Source organism: Bubalus kerabau, chromosome 13 (genome assembly GCF_029407905.1).
Source record: "Bubalus kerabau isolate K-KA32 ecotype Philippines breed swamp buffalo chromosome 13, PCC_UOA_SB_1v2, whole genome shotgun sequence".
In the NCBI taxonomy this organism is placed as follows: Eukaryota; Metazoa; Chordata; class Mammalia; order Artiodactyla; family Bovidae; genus Bubalus; species Bubalus kerabau.
Window position 1 is genome coordinate 80,059,408 of NC_073636.1, and position 14,802 is coordinate 80,074,209.

Genomic DNA, 14,802 nt, shown 5'->3' on the forward strand with positions numbered 1-14,802 from the left:
GCATTAGGTGTGCACGTATGTATATACACGTATTTTTATTTCTATAAACACATATTTCTTTTTGCAAAGAGAAGGCACATGGACAATAGAAAACTGGGCAACGCTACAAAATCAGGAAAAAATAGAAATTGTCCATCATCCCAAAACCATTATCTTTTTTCTCTATATTTAAATATCTACATCTTTCTTTAAAATACAAAGATTGTTATATGCTTTACTTTATAACATGCTTTGTTCAACCAAAGGCTATTTCCAAAATGCTCTGCATATGCCAAGACTGTCGCAGGGGCCCCATTACAGACCCACGGCTGTCCCAGACATGACTTCTCCATCGTCTGAGAACACAGGTGGCTTGCATATTCTGTCCTCGGAGGTTTAAACAATGTCCTGGCTCGTGAGGCCTTGGAGAGGGAGGGAGCACAGGCGCCCACCCTCCACCTTTTAGTCAACAGAGAGCCTGGCTCCCCCGTGACCCGTCACAACAGGCGTGGACAGGCTTCAGTGGCAAGCCCTCCTTCCCTGAAGCAGGGCTCTGGCTCCCCAGTTTGGGGCCAACAAGTTGGGCCAAACAAAACTCTGCATTTGCAAATAATAGATTTCTTTTGCTGACCACCTACATCAGCCAGTGGGCAGTTTGGGGCTAAAACAAATCATTTCCACAAGTGTTTCCAGGGTGTTTTGTGGAGCACTGGCTCTGAAGAATATTAAATAGGTTTATGAGAAAGGAAAGCAAGCTCTACCAGCTAGTAAGCATTTGGCAAAAGCAGAGTCAGGCAAGTGGATTTCTTTACTGCAGGACTGCTCAGAGCCTTTAATCTGCTCAGGTGTAGCATTACCCCTCCAAGGTGGGCTGGGTATGGACTGTGTCCCGACATTTGGCCAAAGGACGGCCCCACCCTCTTTGCAAGCATGGTGATTAGCGGCTTCTGTGACAGGTCAGATTTGAACCCTGTCGTCTGGGACCAGCAGGTTTACCCAAAGAAACTGAGTTTCCAGGCATTATCTCAACTTGTAGAGGACATATTTCCCAACATAATAAGTAAGAAAAAGTCGTGATTGCCACCAAAGCTGATGCAATCGAGACGACCTGCAGGAAGAACAAGCACTAAGCCGGTTGGAGCCGTCTCCAACAAGTCAGCCTGCGTGTCCTGGCCTTGCAGTTCCTGAAATGACGAGGGGAGACGCAGGTTTATGCCCAAAGGGAAGAGATCCCTGCGGAGGGGAGCAAGTTAAAAGTTGCCGCTGCCTCACCAACACCCACCACATGGCAGGTGTCTAGTAAACATTTCATGTCTGAATGTACAAAAGTGTCAGCAGCTCCAAAGGCTGCTGACGGGCAGGGGAAAAACCAGGAGCTGACATCAGCCGCTGCTCAAAAGGAAGCAAGGGAGAACAGATGGATAGACGTCAAGGAACCTGAAGTCAAGTCATCAAGACAGGGTACGTCCAGTGTGTGAAACCCCGGATAGAGCTCTTCTGAGAAAATCCTCACTTTTTAAAATCAAAGACAGGTCACAGGTCATTGAAGAGACATGTGTCCGCCTCTTAGAAGGCAGTTTGAGCTAAGCACAGGTCCTCATCAAAAACCATATCCTCACTAGCTGCAGTGTGAGCTATGTCAGAAGATCAAGTAACAAATTAATCCAAGAAAGGGACGATGCTGATGTCTGGTGCCTTGCTCTCCTCCTCAGCCTCTCACTGGCTGAACTGAGCTCTTCCATCACGTGGCTGCAGATTCCCGAGCCCATGCAGCCCCTCTGCCAAGTTAATGGAGGTAGGCGGGCATTGGGGGTGGCTTGGCCTTCAAGACTCAGCTGAAGTCCCCTGTTTTGGACCAAGTTTATCCCCTCTGGGTACCCTCACCATCACCTGTCCTACAGGACACCCTCAGGGGCCATGACTTCATTTCATGCCTCAGGACTAGTCATTTGTTGACATGATCAGAGTTTATTACATCACTGCAGTAAGTAACAGTTATAATCTAAGTGGTGGCTGAAGCAGCAAAGTGCTTCTTTAAGGAAAACAGAGGTCTGTGGGATGGAAACAACCCAAGTGACCACCAGTGGATAAAGGGAAAACCAAAATGTGCTCTATATATACAGTATGAATGTGAGACTTGGACCATAAAGAAAGCTGGAGGATGAGACGGTTGGCTGGCAGCACCCAATCAGCGGACATGAGTCTGAGCAAAGCTCCGGGAGTTGGTGATGGACAGGGAGGCCTGGCGTGTTGCAGTCCGTGGGGTGGCAACGAGTCAGACACGACTGAGTGACTGAACTGAACTGATACATACAGTGGAATATTATTTAGCCTTAAAGGGGGAGCAAATTTTGATATGTGCTATAAGCGCAGACCTTAAAAACATTATTAAATACACCAGGCACAGAAGGACAAAGATGGTTTGATCCCACTCATGAGGCACACGGAACAGACCAATTCATAGAGACAGAAAAGGGACTGCAAGTTACCAGCGGCTGGGGGAGGAGAGAGCTATTATTTAACAGGCACAGATCTCCTGTTTCAGAAACAGGAAATGTCCTGAAAATAGCGCTGTTATACAACACTGTGGCTGCATTTCCATACTACTGAACGACACACCTACACCTGGTTAGAACGATCAGTGTTACGTTATGTGTAGTTTGTATGGTCAGTCATGCCTGACTCTTTGAGACCCCGTGGACTGTAGTATGCCAGGCTCCTCTGTCCATGGGATTCTCTAGGCAAGAATATTGGAGCGGGTTGCCATTCCCTTCTCCAGGCGATCTTTCTGACCCAGGGATGAAACCAGGTTTCTCCCGCACTGCAGGCAGGTTCTTTATGGTCTGAGCCACCTGGAAGCCCAGCTCTCTTTGTTTTTTAAAGCCAACTGGCCTACAGAATGGCTTAGTAGCTTTTTAACTAGCTGCTGCCATTTCAAGATGAAATTTCACCTAAAAAACAAAGATTTTGCTCTTGAAAAAATAATTCTGACAGATGGCACGGTGCCTGATTTTTCTTTCCTTTCAAATATGGGTCTTTCCACCATTATTTCCATTTTTTTAAGGCCCCAAAGGCAGTTTTAGACATTTGGTCTGGCTGCCTGAATGGAGGGCGGGGACACGCTCCCAGAGAGCAGGGCCACACCACCGACTTGTTCTCTGCTTTCTCCCAGGACGACATGTCTGGCGCTTAATAGATGCTCCACAAACACAGGTGGACTAAATGCACAAACCGACCTCAGGATTCCCCGGCACTCAGCCCATCGCCAGAGCTCAGGAAATGGCCGGCTACTGGCCACTCTGCAAAAAGACCCCACGAAGCAAAATCACCGCCTGTCTGTGAAGAGTCCTTTGAGGGAAGTGACTGCAGGAGCCCGTCATTACAGGTGCAGACAAGGAGTCAAACTCAACCCGAGCCACTCAGCCTGAGTTCTAGATAATTCTAGGTAATCCACCTCCAGATTGCTACCCTAGGTCCGGGACTCGGAAAACCTGCCCAGAACAGAAGAGGCTCGAGAAGACCAAGTCTGCTTCTACTGCTCTGGGCTGAGATGAAATAAAGGACTTCGGTCTCTCGAGCAGATGTTCGGGCAAACTTCCCCTGTCCTAAATTAAGAGGGGCTAGCAGCCAGCACAAAATAGGCTCTTCCAAGTCTTTACTCAGAGGCTAAAAGAGCCAGCTCCTTCGGGCAAAGAGGTTGGGTCTACAGAAGCCTCAGCAAGACTCTGTAAGAGAAACAATGGGGTGGGAAGCACACGGCTCAAGAAATATCCCAGCCTTTGCTCTAACTTGGCACCGCCGCCAGGAGAACACGCGGCCCCGTGGCCAGTGGGTCTGTGGGTGTATGGTCCCGTGGAGCTCTTGCAGGCAGCTCTTGAACCCCCTGATGGAGCAGCGCATCCGGAAGCAGCAAGCAGTCCGGGCTGGAGTCTCCGCAGTCAGCCTCATGTCAACGGTGGGCTCACGTCAGCACCCCCTCAGAAAGGAGCACACTCTCAGAAGAGGGGAAGCAAGCCCGTCTTCACTGAGGCCCATGAGCGTGCCACTGGGCTCCAGGCAAACCGGGAGGAAATCAAAGTGTCAGTTTGGGTTAGGAAACCGCTTGTGATGCTTCCCAGGCCTGGCTCTGCTCTTTAAAATTAGCTCCCTTCTCCATGAAGATGGCTGAAGTCATTTGGGTCTGCTCTTTACGATTGCTTAACTAGCAGAAAAACTCACACTCCCTGGATGCATGGGCTTAATAAGCCGAGCAGATGCGGGGTGGGGGGGTCAGGAATGGCCCCTTAGGATTTCATCCACCCAGAATGGTACCACTGGGCTCCTCAGGTGGCTCAGTGGTAAAGATCTGCCTGCCAACGCAGGAGACGCAAGTTCGATCCCTGGGTCGGGAAGATCCCCTGGAGAAGGAAATGGCAACACACTCCAGTGTTCTTGCTGGGAAATCCCATGGACAGAGGAAACTGGGAGGGCTACGGTCCGCAGGGTCGCAGAGTCAGCCACGACTGAGTGGACTAAACAACAACAGAAATGGTGCCACTGCCCTTGACGGGTCTCCTGAGAGCTGGCGAGGAAGAGCCTGACTCCCACACCTCCCGTCTTCCCTTCCGCCTCCCCACGTCCTCGGTAGGCTTACCCCACCCGCCGTGTCCCCATCTGCACAACTGCAGGGACGGCTCCGTCACCCCGCCTCCACCCCGAGCTCCTTCTCCATGCAGATTGCCAAAGCAATCTTAAAAATGTAAATTCGATCATGACATGTCCCTGCTTAAAAGCCTCCAACAGCTACTCGCTTCTGGAAGGAAATGCAAACTCGTCGCCACATCCACACGGCCCAGCCTGACCTGGCCCCTGCCCCCCATGACCTCTCCAGGCTTGACTGGTGTCGCACTTGCCTTCGCCCCGCACCAGCAGCCTGGGTCTGGTTTCGGTTCCCCCAAACACCCCCGGCTCAGCCCCACGCTGGGACCCTGGCCCAGGGCAGTTCCTCTTGCCTGGACACTCTTCCGAGCACCCATCTGGCTCCCTCTTTCCCGCCTTTAGGGCTCTGTGCAAAGGCATGTCCTCAGGGAAGCCCTCCCTGACTACACAGCCCATGCTTGCCAGATATAAGAAACAAAATACGGACTGTGGAGTTAACTGTGAATCTCAGAAAGCAAGGAATACTTCTTAAACTACCGGTATGTTCCAAGCTCTGTGCCACTGCGTGGGACACCCTCATACTAAGAAATCTGGATTCAAGTTAGCATCCTGTATTTTTCTCTTAACCTCCAGACCCTTTGGTCTTGCTCCTAGGCCTGGTTCCCCTGTCCTCACAGCACTCATCCGATCTCAAAGTGACCTCCTTATAGGCAAGTTTGAAACCAGCCATGCCCTGAGGGCAGGGACCTCCTTGGTCATATGCCCCCAGGGCCTGGCACAGAACCTGTGCACACTAGGATTCTAATAAATATCTAGGGAGCAGCCACGGAAATCCCGGGGGCTGCGTGCGTGGAGGAGCGAGGCCAGAAGAGCATCAGCACGTCGTCTGCATAGAGGCCAGACTTCAGCTCAGCTTTCATCCCAGCCCAGGGGCACCTCTTCTCAGCGATGGGCCGTCATCCCGAGGTGTCGTCCACCAGCCCCCACAGTCACTCAGGGAGCCAGGAAGTTGGGGTGTGGGGCCCAGCCTTCCTCTGACGTGTGCTGCCAACTCAAGGAAGTCTGCCCACCCCCCTTGGTGAGCTGGCTTCCCATCTGTGAGAGGGGGTAGGCGGCAGGCTGTTCCTCAGTTTCCCTCCATCGCATCGGGCATGACAGCAGGGTCTGATGGCTGGGAGCTGAGAGGAGGGGAAAGGCTCGCCTGTGCCAGGAAGGACCCTTCTCCCAGACAAAAAACCAACCTGGGCCTTACTCATTCAGGTAAGTAAACCGAGCTCCCAGGGGACACGTGACAGTCAGCTGACATTTTCTGGGCACCTACCATGGCCCAGCACTTTGAGATCCTCGATCTCCTTTTACGGCCCAAATACCACCAAACCCCCTTTTACAGATGGGGAAACCAAGTCCCAAAGCACAAAAGATGAGGTCTATCCAGGCTTCAAGCCAAATCTGCTGGATGATCCAAAATCCAGCCTGCTTACCCTTAAACACATAGCACTCTTATTGTTTTTAAAAGTATGCAACCAAAACTGTAGAAAAAAAAAATAACGCAAGAGGGTGTCTAACAGTTTGTTAATAAAAGATATGATTTTCTCGACAGGGGTGGAAATTCCATCCTGCTAATTGCAAATTACAGAAAGTCTGTTGGCACCAAGAACAATTCCTGATGCTGAAAACACCAGGGCCCATGTTAATCAGAAAACTCATGTCCTCTTTTTAAGACACTGAAATAGCAGGATCCTTCAAAGTCTGTTCTTGCACACAAGAGGACTGGAGTTCAGGCAAACAGCCCTCTGAAAAGAAGACCATTTTCTCTATCTCTGGGGGTTGGGGTGGGCTCCTGAGCTGTGATCTGACTTCTGTTGTTGGGGGAACGCTCAAAGCCCCAGCCAGCTGTGTATAAGTGGTGGGCTCTGGCCCAAGGGACCTGTGACACCACGGACATGAGTCACCAAGGGCAAAGGTCTACAGAGCCTTAGTCATGGTCAAGCCCAGCTTGAAGGCTGACCTTTCCCAGAGGCAAGTCCAAGGCAGAGAGACTTCCAGACCAAGTCAATTGTTTCAGAAGACACCAGATGGGGTGAAGCCAAACCCATGGAGAAAAACAGGTGGGAAGAGGAGGTGTCTTCTCTAAGTGAGTTCCAATGTTTCCAGGGGACGAATCCATGGAAAAGTACTTAATTTAGCAAAAAATTTTTATTTTAAGCATATGCATTTATATTTATTAAACAAAGCTCAAAATACAACCTTTGGGAACCTCCAAGTCATAAAATGACTCACATTAGGATGTGATGACTCAGTGGGAAAGAGGGAATTCCAATTCCACCACCCACGCCTTCTTTCTAAAAAATCAATTTGCCCTCTCAACAGGTGATAGGAGCCTCTGCCATCAGACTGGTCCAAGAAACCATCCAGCAAAACAAAACACAAGTTCTCTTCAAACAATTTAAGTTTCAAAGCTGAGTAATCCGACACAGGCACATTTCCAACCTACGCCCCCGCGGGACACAGAGGGCCAGGGAGCTACTTGGCTGGAGCCAGGGGGAGGTGGGGGGGCTGAATTAAGAAAGATTTACCAGCTGAAAAATTCCAAAACCCTGTGTCATGTGGAGGAACCTTCCAAAACATTGGATCCCACCCAGGCGCGGCGAGTCGCTCGGAGCCATGGCAACCCCGTTTCCGCTGCCACATCACTTTTATTTTTGTGTCCTTAGATTTTTTCCTGTTTTGCAATGTTTTGCTGGGACCCCCGACTCCGCCTGAGGCCTGGGTGGCCGGGGGCCAGGGTTACCAGCTGAAGTCAGGAACAGCCTGGACTTCTCAGGGTGAACTTTGCCTGCGGAGGTTACACATTTCTTAAATTTCAGAGAATATAGAAAGGCTTTTCAGCAATTACTGAAAATGGTCAATAGGAAAGCTCCAGATCGTTCTGTGGGGCTCCTCTTTGTCCTCTTGGATGTGACTTACGAGATCCCTCTAGGGTTGATAAATGTTCCCCAGGATTCCGGCTCTGTCACCAGCTGGGAGCTGACTTGGGGCCCATGGCTTGACCTCTGTGAGCCTCAGTGACCTCATCTGTAAGATGGGAGTAATGCTGCCTGCCTCTCCAGGCTGGTGTGACGATTAAATACATTCACTCAGCAATATGTATAAACACCTGCTTAGCAACTAAACCACCACCACAAACACCTACTAAGTGCCAAGGTCGTTCCAGATGCTGCAGACACAGCAGCAAATGCCACGTTCCAGTCCTCAAGGAACTCTATATGTGAGACTAGATAATAAATGAACAACAACAACAACAAAAATAGACACGATCTCTCCAGTAGATAGGACTTCCCTGGTGGTCCGGGGGCTAGGACCCTGCAGTGCCAATGAAGAGTTCAATCCCTGCTCGGGGAACTAGATCCCACATGCTGTAAATAACGATCTCAGATGCCACATCAAAGGTTAAAGATCTCATAAGACCTGGTGCAGCCAAAATATTAATAAATAAATGGTTTTTTAAAAAAGGTGATTCTCATAGAGCTAAGAACTTCAGAGGAGGCAGGGCAGGGCAAGGAGGGAGGTCAAGCACCTTCGGAGCAGATGGTCAAGGAGGGGCACCTTAAGGACGTCACCTCTGAGTTGAGCTTTGTAGAAATGGGATGATGCAAGCCATCAGGAAACAGCAAAAGCAAAGTTCCTCTGATGGAAAGGAGAGTGGGGTGTCTGAGGACAGAGTGAAGACAATATAGCTAAGGCCCAAGGAACAAGGGGGCAAGCCCAAAGGGCCGAAATCGGAGAGATGGGCCAGGGCCAGCTCACACGGGCCCCTAGAAGTCCTGCAAATCATTAAAAATAGTAATAAAAACAATATAATAATCATTATTATTACTGCTGCTATAAATAAGATGCCACTTTCCAAAACACCGAGCTTTTCTAACTTAAGAAACACCACGCTCCCCTTCTCCTACTGTTTTTCCACCATCCTCCAATTTGTCATCCTGCTGGAGTGGAAACTGCCAATTCCATTTCAGTCGACAGCTATAAAAAGCATGCTGGAGTTGGTGGTGCCGATGACCCAACGTGGGGGCTAAGATTAGCCCAGGAGGCTGTCACCTTTCCTTAATGTGAGAACCAGCTGGGGTTCCCCTTCCTTGGAAAACTTCAACTGTTCCACTCCGCCCCACCCCGCAGCGGCCCAGCTGGCCAAACTGTCCATGGAGATGGGAACGGGGAGCCGTTTTGGAAAAAAGAAGTTGAGCAACAGGGATTCCCCCTGCAGAAGGCGGTCCCGGGCTGGGTGGCAAGTGCTTGGGGTCAAAAGAGCAGGAGCAGCTCCCTGAGAATACAAGGGCACCCCACAACCTGTCGGAGCCTCTGGGGGCCAGACATCCCTCCAGGGAAGCCCTCCACTCCTCAGGGCCCGGGGGCACCTCGCACACCCCAGCCTGTCTGCTGGCATCGGTCCAGGGACCGCATCCACCCCAGAGTCTTTTTGATCAGACATGGGACAGTCCTAAAGGACCCTCCTGCCCTCAGTGACCCACTGCAGACTTCAAGAGGCTGTCTCACCACGGAACGGTTCAAGTCAGTGTCTCAGAGCAGCTAAAGGACCTTCAGGCAGGCTCCCCTGGTTCTGACCTTTTTCAGAGTAGAACAGCTAATGACCAAGCAAGACTAGCTAACGATCAGGCTTCCTAGGGGCCAGCTCAGCACTGCCATTCACCAGCTGTGTGATCTTTACCAGTCATTTAACATCTCTGTGCTCGGTTTCTCAGCAAAAAAGGGGGAAAAAAAAAAAAGAATAGTAGCTATCTTCTAGAGCTCTCACGAGGAATCAGATTGTTAATATTAATACCTACCAAGGGCTCCGAATAAGGCCTGGCACCTAGTTCATTATTCCTCGTTCTTGTTTTTCAGTGTCTCCTGGTTCCATGAGATAAAATCATGCTCAGCCTTGTCCTTCCACCGTCTAAATATAATAACAACCACTAACATTTAACAAGCATCTATGCAAGACGCTAACATTAGAGCCTAAAATGCCAAGCTCCATGCAAAGAGCGTAACCTGTATCCTCTCATTTAACTTTCCCGTCTCTCAAGTGAAGTAAGTCATCTGTATTTCACAAAAGAGGAAATGCTGACTTAGGTGAAATGACTTACCCAGGATGGCAAAGCCACCAGATGCAGATCACAGATTCGAACTCAGGCCGTCTGACCTCACAGCTATGCCGGTAACCACTGCAGCTGACAAGCCTCCCAAAGTTTGCCCACGAGGCCTATGCCTGCGGCAGTATGTGTCCAATAAGTGACCTATGGCCTGAACAAGGAAAATGCTGGGGAGACCGTAAAAATAACAAGGGACACTCCTGACGCACTGAGTGCCCACTGCTTGCCGACGCGTTTAACTCTGGGAGGGAAAACTGTTAACTCATTGACGGAAAACGGAGGTCCAGGGAAGCTGAATAACAAGATGATGCTGGATACTATCTGCAGGCGAGTTCCCCAGCTTCTCCAGGCTTAGCCACCTGCCTGTCTGTCAGATGAGACAATGCACGCCCACAGAGAGGAAACTTCATGATTCCTCTTATTAACATGCAGCTTTTCAAAGCTGAAAGAGACTCTGGGTTTTTCTCCCTTCAAGCGGTAAACAAATTTCTTCTGAAACCAAGAGAAGGAAAGCTGGAGAGTAAATGTCTGCCTGCCTTCCATCCTTCCATCCAGCAAATACCTATCTGAGGCCCTTGAGTAGCCTCACAAGTGCGTGCACTCCCAGGACAGTTGAAAGCTGTCTGGCTCCTCGCTCCACAAGGAACTTGGTAGCATCTGGTCTGCAAGCCATCCCTCCATACTTCCAGCAGCCCCCCAAGGAGACTGCTCACCTGGACACGAAGAACAAGATGCCTATGTATTCTCAGCATTTTCCGCTCTGCCAGTAAGGTGCCTTGAAGCCACACACTTCTTGTGGAAGTCAGCACAAGACCAGCAGGATGATTTCCTGGTCCTAGAGACCCATCCAAGCTGAGGAGGCTAATGCTAACTTGGTTATTTACATTTCATGCCACTTTCCTGCTCGAGAACCCACCACGATTCCCACCACGATTCACTATCACCTTACTCACGTACAGACTAAGTCAAGGCTGTGTCTCTACCTGGCATCAGGAGACTTCTCTGGGCTCTGCTCATCAGAACACTTCCTGGTGATAACCAGCCTCTACTCCAGCCACATAGGTCTGCTCTCTGTCTCATGAGAGCCCAGTAACTTCTTGCCATTGAGAATACTGTACACTGTTTCACCGCCTGAAAAATAAAGCCTCCTCCAAAATGTGTCAGGATGCGCAACGCCTTGAAACCCAAGACAGCACATGTCAGCCTCAACCTTAGGAAGGAACAGTAAGAAACGGCATGAGTTAATGCACACTGAGCACTTGCTATAAGCAGCTGGCTCTCTGTATCCGTAGGATCCACATCCATGGATTCAACCAACCACAGACAAAAATACTCAAAACAAAAAACAATTTAAGAACGTTCCAAAAAGCAGAACTTGAACATGCCACTCACTGGCAACTATTAACATAGCGTTTACCTAGTACTAAGTCTTCTCAGTAATCTAGAGCGATTTAAAGTACATGAGAGGAAGTACACAGGTTCTACCAAGTGCTCCACCACCGTACACAAGCGACTTGTGCACGCTCCAAGTCTGGTATCTATCAGGGTCCTGGCACCGATCCACTGCAGACTCCGAGGGACAAGTGAACCGAGCATTTACAACTCTTAACCTCATGACCACCCTATAAGGTATGACTGTCACCATCCTCGTTACACAGAGAAGGAAACTGCTGCCCAGAGAGGCTAAGCAGCTTGCCCAAGGTCCCCCAGCTAGGAAGGAGGAGGACTGGGCTTTGAATGCAAGCCGTCCGGCTGGAGCTCGTGAGCCCTTGCCTAGCTGACCAAAGGCATGAACAGGAGGCGTGTCACGGAGTCACTTCAGTTCAGTTCAGTTGCTCAGTCGTCTGCCTCTTTGCGACCCCATGAATCGCAGCACGCCAGGCCTCGCTGTCCATCGCCAGCTCCCGGAGTTCACTCACTTAGAACAGCACAAAGTTGGAAGCAGCCTCAAGCCCAATAGAGAAGGACGGTTCAATAAAGGATTGGCCACCACAGGACAGACGCATCACACCCACCTACACGTCCGCGCTCCTCCTCACGACACCATCACAGCCCCTCACACCCGCAGGGCCTGACGTGAGCCCCACTTCACATCACTTTTCTATTGCAGCGGCGTTGGCAAGCCTCTTTCAAATCATCTGCCTTCTGCCGTGCTTCCAAGATGTGAGGAAGCAGTTCTCACACCCTGGACACGAGGCCAGCCCATCCCAAGAGCAGGCTCTGTGTGAATGTGGGAAGCAGCCCCCCTGTCAGTGACGGCTCCTTTCAGGGCCATCCTCAGGGCAGCAGACAGACAGACATCAACTCGCCTCTGATCTGACCTGAAATCATGTCCATAGGAAAAAAAAAAAAAAGCTCAACCTAGCACCCATAACTATCAAGCCAATTATATAACCTGATATTTTTCCTACTTCAGACCATGGTCTTTTTAACACGTCCTCATTGGTAAACACATTCACAGATGGCCCATATTAAGAAAGGATACACATGTCCATTAAGCCTCTCATAGCAAAGGTGTACAAAAATCAAGTACTAATTCAGTACAATTTTTTAAATTAAAAAACAGGGCATTTCCGGGATGGGTTGAAACCACGACTGGCCCAGTATTGGTGGAAGTTTCCAATTTGTAAGTTTCCGGAAGGTAATTTGAATTCTACAAAGCAATATGTATTTAAAGCTCTCAAAATGACTACCCAAAATCCCACATGGGAATAAACCCAACATAAACAAAAAAGATACGCGTGCAGTTTCATGTGTAAGAAGACTAATTAATTAGTCCTACAAGCACAGCCAGATAAACTGCGGTATTAGTTACAATAAAAATATAAGCTGCCAGTGTTTACTGACTTACAGTATACCTGGTGGTGTCATAATTACTTGACATGTGTTAACTCGTTTAGCCCACGTGACAGCCCTATGGGGTAATAACTCTTGTTATAATCATTCTATTCATAAAGAAACAGAGGCACAGAAAAGTCAGGTAATTTGTCTAAGATCACAGGGCAATCAAGTAGCAAAGGCAGGATGTGAACCCAGGATATCCAGGGCCTGGAGGTATGATGTCAAGCATGTATGATTAATCATTGTGCTCTTACTATTCCCTGTTTGATAAGTCTAAAATCTGAAAGAAAAAAAAAAAAGGTGTCTCCTTATGTATAAAATATAATTAAAAAAAAAAGAGTTGGGGGTGGGAAAAGCCTTCTCATCCAACCAAACCAGCCAGGATGAGTTAAAATACACCATAGGACATTCACGCAGCTGTGGACCATGTCGATATCAAGGTCACTGGACACAAGGAAATTTCCCCGAGTGAGTAAGAAAAACGCTCCACAATGGGATCTAACCCCCCAAATTAAGAAGAAAAGATGGTCACTTTCGTATGGCGCTCGGAAGGCGCTCTGACCTGTGGTCTTCTCGGTAAACACAACTTTGGACTCGGCCGTGAAGTTCTGTCCCGTGAGAATCATCTGCTGGCCGCCGTACACCAGGCAGCTGTCGATGTCTTGCCTTTCCACCATGGGCAGCTCGTGGGCGGACCGCTGGGCTGTGGGCGAGAGAAAAAGACGTCGCTGTGATGACGGGAGACACCCACTCGGAACCGTCCCGAGATTTCACGGGACACGACGCACTCTGCCCACCTCTGTCACTTGTTGTCACTGCAAGCGCGGAACCCTCACCCCTGGCAACCAGCGACTCTGCAAATATTATGTTCTTGTCAACTTGCCTGAAGTCTTTGGGGCTAATTTTCTCCTAACAACAAGTTTCATTTTCATGACTCAAGAGACTGATGCCTGTTCTCCTTTTAGGAAGGAGAGGAGAATACGAATTTGATTTTTTTTTAATAAAAGGATAGGCAAATCCACCTTTTTGTAAGAGGCTTCCTTTGCTAGAGTGCACGCTCTTCTCCTGTGCTTGACGGCAGCCACACACAAAGGGCTCACACACGCAAACTCGAGGACCCAATTCCTGAGTGTAGATGCCTTGGCCTCTGAACTCATTCGCCCCCATCCCATCTCTGACCACATTTTCTAGCACTCCCCCTCGCTCGCTCCCCTCCAATCACACTTCTAGAATGTTCTCACCATCTCTGAAACACACACCGCACACTGCCATCTTTGAATGCTTGCACTTTCAAGCCCTCCTCTCTGGAAGGCTCCTCCCCGCTTGCCAGCACGGCTGCCTTCCTCACTTCTGGCAGGTTTCTACACAGATGTCTCCTCCTCAGAGAGGCTTCCGTGCCCCACCCTTGCACCCTGCCCCTCACAGCTAACACAGCACGACCACCTGTCCATCTGTCTGGCGGTGCCCCCCCCCCCACCTCTTTATCCTGCTCCATCCTGCTTAGTTCATCCCCAGAGAGCTTTCCACCTTCAGAAACGCTACCTGTAGCGTTCTTGGTTCCTCCGCATTTCATCTCTTCCCCGCGAGAACATAAGCCCAGAAGAGAGGAGCATCGCTTTACGTATGCTGTGAGCCCAGGGCTGGGCCCAGGGCCCAGGACTTAGCAGGGGGTGCTTAAGAAGGATGTAGGGATGGATGGATGGATGGAGACAGGTGTGGATACAGATGTATCTCAATATATCTTGACACATATTTATCTCAATATCCTCATCTGTATCTGCAGTGAGTAATGGGCCAGGCTGAACTACAATGATATACTTGAATGCTCACCATAACCTTCTAAGGAAAAAAGTATAATGAAATTATATGCCTTCGGGGAGAAAACGGAAGCCTAAAAGTCAGCTATGGTGATGCTGAGATTTGACCTGAGCCCTAAGAGCTGGCCTGCCCAGCTCCAGAGCCCCGTCCTTTAGCCCCTCCATTCAGCCAGTTCTTCTGGAGGGTGGGCTGCAGGAAAGAGTGAAGACCCTCTCCAGATGCCTGCCCTGGGCAGGGTGGGAAACAGGTCCGGCCGACACAAGGGACCATCCCCTGGGCCTTGCCTTGGCAGCGTGGGCTGTGGAGGCCGGCCCGCCCCCTGGGTGAGTCAGCCTGAGCTCCTGGCATCCTTCCCAGAGCCCGAGGACTGGGC

General features: G+C 49.8%; 1 protein-coding gene across 5 annotated transcripts in view; it reads right to left on the reverse strand.

The window, feature by feature from the left end:
* The window catches only part of NFATC2 (nuclear factor of activated T cells 2), a 160,933-nt gene that overhangs the window by 48,862 nt on the left and 97,269 nt on the right, over positions 1-14,802 (reverse strand). For all 5 annotated transcript variants that reach the window (XM_055545328.1, XM_055545327.1, XM_055545330.1 and 2 more), the window contains exon 6: positions 13,174-13,314. In XM_055545328.1, coding sequence (XP_055401303.1) covers positions 13,174-13,314 — 141 coding nt within the window. The remainder of the gene's footprint in view (positions 1-13,173; positions 13,315-14,802) is intronic.